Source organism: Trypanosoma conorhini, assembly GCF_003719485.1.
Source record: "Trypanosoma conorhini strain 025E chromosome Unknown Tco_14.4_contig_00939, whole genome shotgun sequence".
NCBI lineage: Eukaryota > Euglenozoa > Kinetoplastea > Trypanosomatida > Trypanosomatidae > Trypanosoma > Trypanosoma conorhini.
In genome coordinates, this window is record NW_021704968.1 from 1 (window position 1) to 3,256 (window position 3,256).

Below are 3,256 nucleotides of genomic sequence, written 5' to 3' on the forward strand. Positions count from 1 at the left end.
CACTTCATCAACGTAGTTCTCCATCTGAGCTTCTATGGGGAAATCAACTGGAAACACCTCCGAAGTTTTTGCCTCGGCGTTTTCCTCATTTTCAGGCAAAGACACCCGCTTCCTTCTGCGGCGTTTCTTTACAGGCGAGACCTGAGGCGAGGAGGAAGCGTCGTGGACCACATCCTCATCGGTGTGGGTTTCGTGCACTAACGGGATGACTGTGGAGTCGGTTAAATGCGGAAGACCCTTTTCCTCCAAGATGCTGTAATCTGTGGAAGTTAAACTAAAAAGCGAGCGCACACAGCGCAGGGAGACTTCAAAGCCAAGAAATGACTGTGCTCCTCCCAACAGAGGCAGCGCCAAGTCATGCCGAGCTTCTCGTCTCTCATCCAGAAGCTTTGCAAACGGCGGATTGAAAAAATCATAAACCACGTCATCGCACACACGATACAGCGCATGATGCGAATGCTCACCATGCGTTAAAATATCTCTCATTATCAGCAGAAACGGAGCATTAAAGAAAACACTACCAATTCCTTCAAGCAGAAGAGTGCGAATCAAATACACTAAACCATTGTTCACATCCACCTCATTGGCTCTCCAGTGACGAAGTGAGGTGAGAATAACCCTCATGTTTTTCACAGTGGCAATCCTTTTAAAATAACTTCCTATGCTCACCTCTCGCTCTGAACTCAAGGTAGACAGATTAGCATGACTACCTGAAGTTAACGATGCATTTTCCAAAGAAATTCCTCTCCCCTCGCCTGAAGGTGAGGTAGTCCCCTCCTGAGTCACGTGTACATCCTTCAAAAAAAGTGGCGCCGGTGACACCACCGCCGCTTCACCCCCCTTCGCTTCGGCAGTGGCGTAATCCTCATCCCCAGTTCCGCCCTGCACCTCCTCTGGGGAATCCAAACCATCCATGCCCGTTCGCTTATGCTTTCCCAACATCTCCGCATTACCCGTGTCCTCCGCTTCATAATTCACAGTGGTCTCATTATTCTTCTTCTCACGTTTGGGAAACAAGACATTTCCTCTAAAACTGCATTTTTCCATGAGAGTGAGGACAGAGTGCATCAATAGCACAATTATCCCGGCTTTACCCGGTGGCAAAGCTTTGGCCGAAAACCTCGAAACGGAGTCAAAAATCAATGTGATATTTCCCTCGTTATAAAGCACGGATGAGGCCAGGGCATGTGCGGCAACTACAACAGATGTATCTTTTATAATATCACCATCAATTAAAAGATTCAGGGTCATGAACAATTCGGCTAGATAGGCTACCACATTAATCACATCAAATCGTCGTTTAAGATCCAGGGAGCTTAAGAAGACGCGAAGTAATTCAAAACCATAACGAATATGATCAAGCGAAATCACACTAGAAATGGATTTCCATTGTTGATGAAAGGCATCCGAAGGAACCTCACCGTTTTCCTCGCGGTTTAAGCGGACCACCTCACGTGTATAACGAAGTAATGATGCACATATGTTTATGTAATCAAAAACCGTTTGTGCCGACTCCAAAACAGATTTTTCAATCTGAGTGGGGAGCTCTATATCTTCACCTGAGGATTTGTATCCTGCTATCAACTCGTTGCGCTCCCTGACGACGTCATCAAACCCAGTAATAATATGGGCCAATCGGCTCCATACCATCATATTCAGAGGCTCAAACCCAAAACAAATAAAGGAAAGGCATTGTTGAGAAAGTTGTATTTTTGTTGGTAATGGCAGAATCCATGTCGTGTCAGAATTATCAGACATACCTTTAATAAAGCGAGCGTTTTTTCGTAAATCTATGTCTTGGACCTTTTCCAGTGGATCTTTGCTTCGCAAACCAAGAAGCGTTGAAGTACAACCTATTGCCCCATTTTCTCCTTGCATGCGCGAAAAAGGTGTACCACGTACAAGTACACCATTCGAGCTGATCGCTCCGTTGCAACTTCTTGCTACGTGTCTCCAGCGATCTAATTCCTTCTTGCACTCCCGAAGCCGCTTTCCGCTTTCAAAAAGTCCCATCATTTGCTGTGAAGATTGTTGATGAAATTTTGACACAAATCCAAGTTGTGCCAGTTCTGCCGGATTCGCAGAACGGAGAATGGCTGACATCGCCGTCACCATGTGTATATTCCACTTCCAAAGCTGCTCATCGCACTCCAAGAGTTCTATAATGCGCGCATTATATTGCTCCGAAACAATATCACTTTGTTCTGTGGAAGATTCCTCAGCGTCAGAGCTCCCACCCTCACTTTCCGCTTCTTCTTCCGCCTCCTCCTCTCCTTCCTCTCCAGCATCATTGTACGCATTGTCATTTATTTGCTGCTCCTCGTGGCCTTGCTTGTCCTGCAGCTCTATCGCAACCTCCTCATCCAGGACAACCATTTCCAATTCCTCTTTGTTTTGGGCATCCAACAACACGACATTAGAAGCACCATTTGTTTTTTGCTCGGAATTGGGGTGTAACACCTCTTCCAAATAGTCTGCCTCAGTTGAAGCCTTTTTCGCTTCACTCCGGGCATAGTTCTGGTTAATAATGACGAGAAAAAGCTCAATACCATGATTTCTAGCAAACGCTCCAATCACCGGTGGCATGGTTTCCTTTGGCCCAGTAAAGAAAAGCGTAATCATTTTCAGAACAACTTCAAGTAAGACAACATCGTCTTTCTGTATGACGCTGTTTGAACGTTTTTCGGCGACTGGAGCCACTGACTGAATCAGAAGCGCGAAAAACTCATCCGTTCCGCATCGTTCCATGAGACGGCGAACAAAATCCATCTGACGTGGTCGCTCCGTTGAATACAAAGGAACTGGCAAGAGCATAGCAGTTAGTAACTTAAGCAGCTGCGGCAAAAGTGTAGAACTAAAATTCATTCCATGAGCCAAAAGTAGCGGAATCACAACATTTTCCATCACCATCATTTCACTTATAAAAATAAAGTCTTGTCGGCCCAGTTTTCGAAGATCAGGGGAAAATGCTATATTCTCAAATTCAGATGTTTTCTCATTTTCATCCTCGCTGTCGCTATCATCATAAAGCTGCTTTTGTCGAAGAACCTCGATATTTTCCTCTACACGTGCATGCTCTCTCAAAACACGATTCCGAAGTAGTTTTGCGGCTGAGCACGCCTCAGCTACCCTTTGCTCACTAGGCGAGCGAGCCAATGGAATGTTTAACGCACTAATTGCATTGAGGATTTGCCTTTTTACAGCCTCAGAGGACATATATATATATATATATATATATATATATATATATATAGTA

General features: G+C 45.0%; 1 protein-coding gene across 1 annotated transcript; it reads right to left on the reverse strand.

The window, feature by feature from the left end:
* Tco025E_08988 (uncharacterized protein) lies at positions 1-3,216 on the reverse strand (the record flags this gene model as incomplete). The annotated part of the gene is made up of 1 exon (XM_029375819.1): positions 1-3,216. A coding segment is annotated over one exon (3,216 nt), but the record flags the coding sequence as incomplete, so codon positions are not given.
* Between the last annotated feature and the right edge of the window lie 40 nt (positions 3,217-3,256).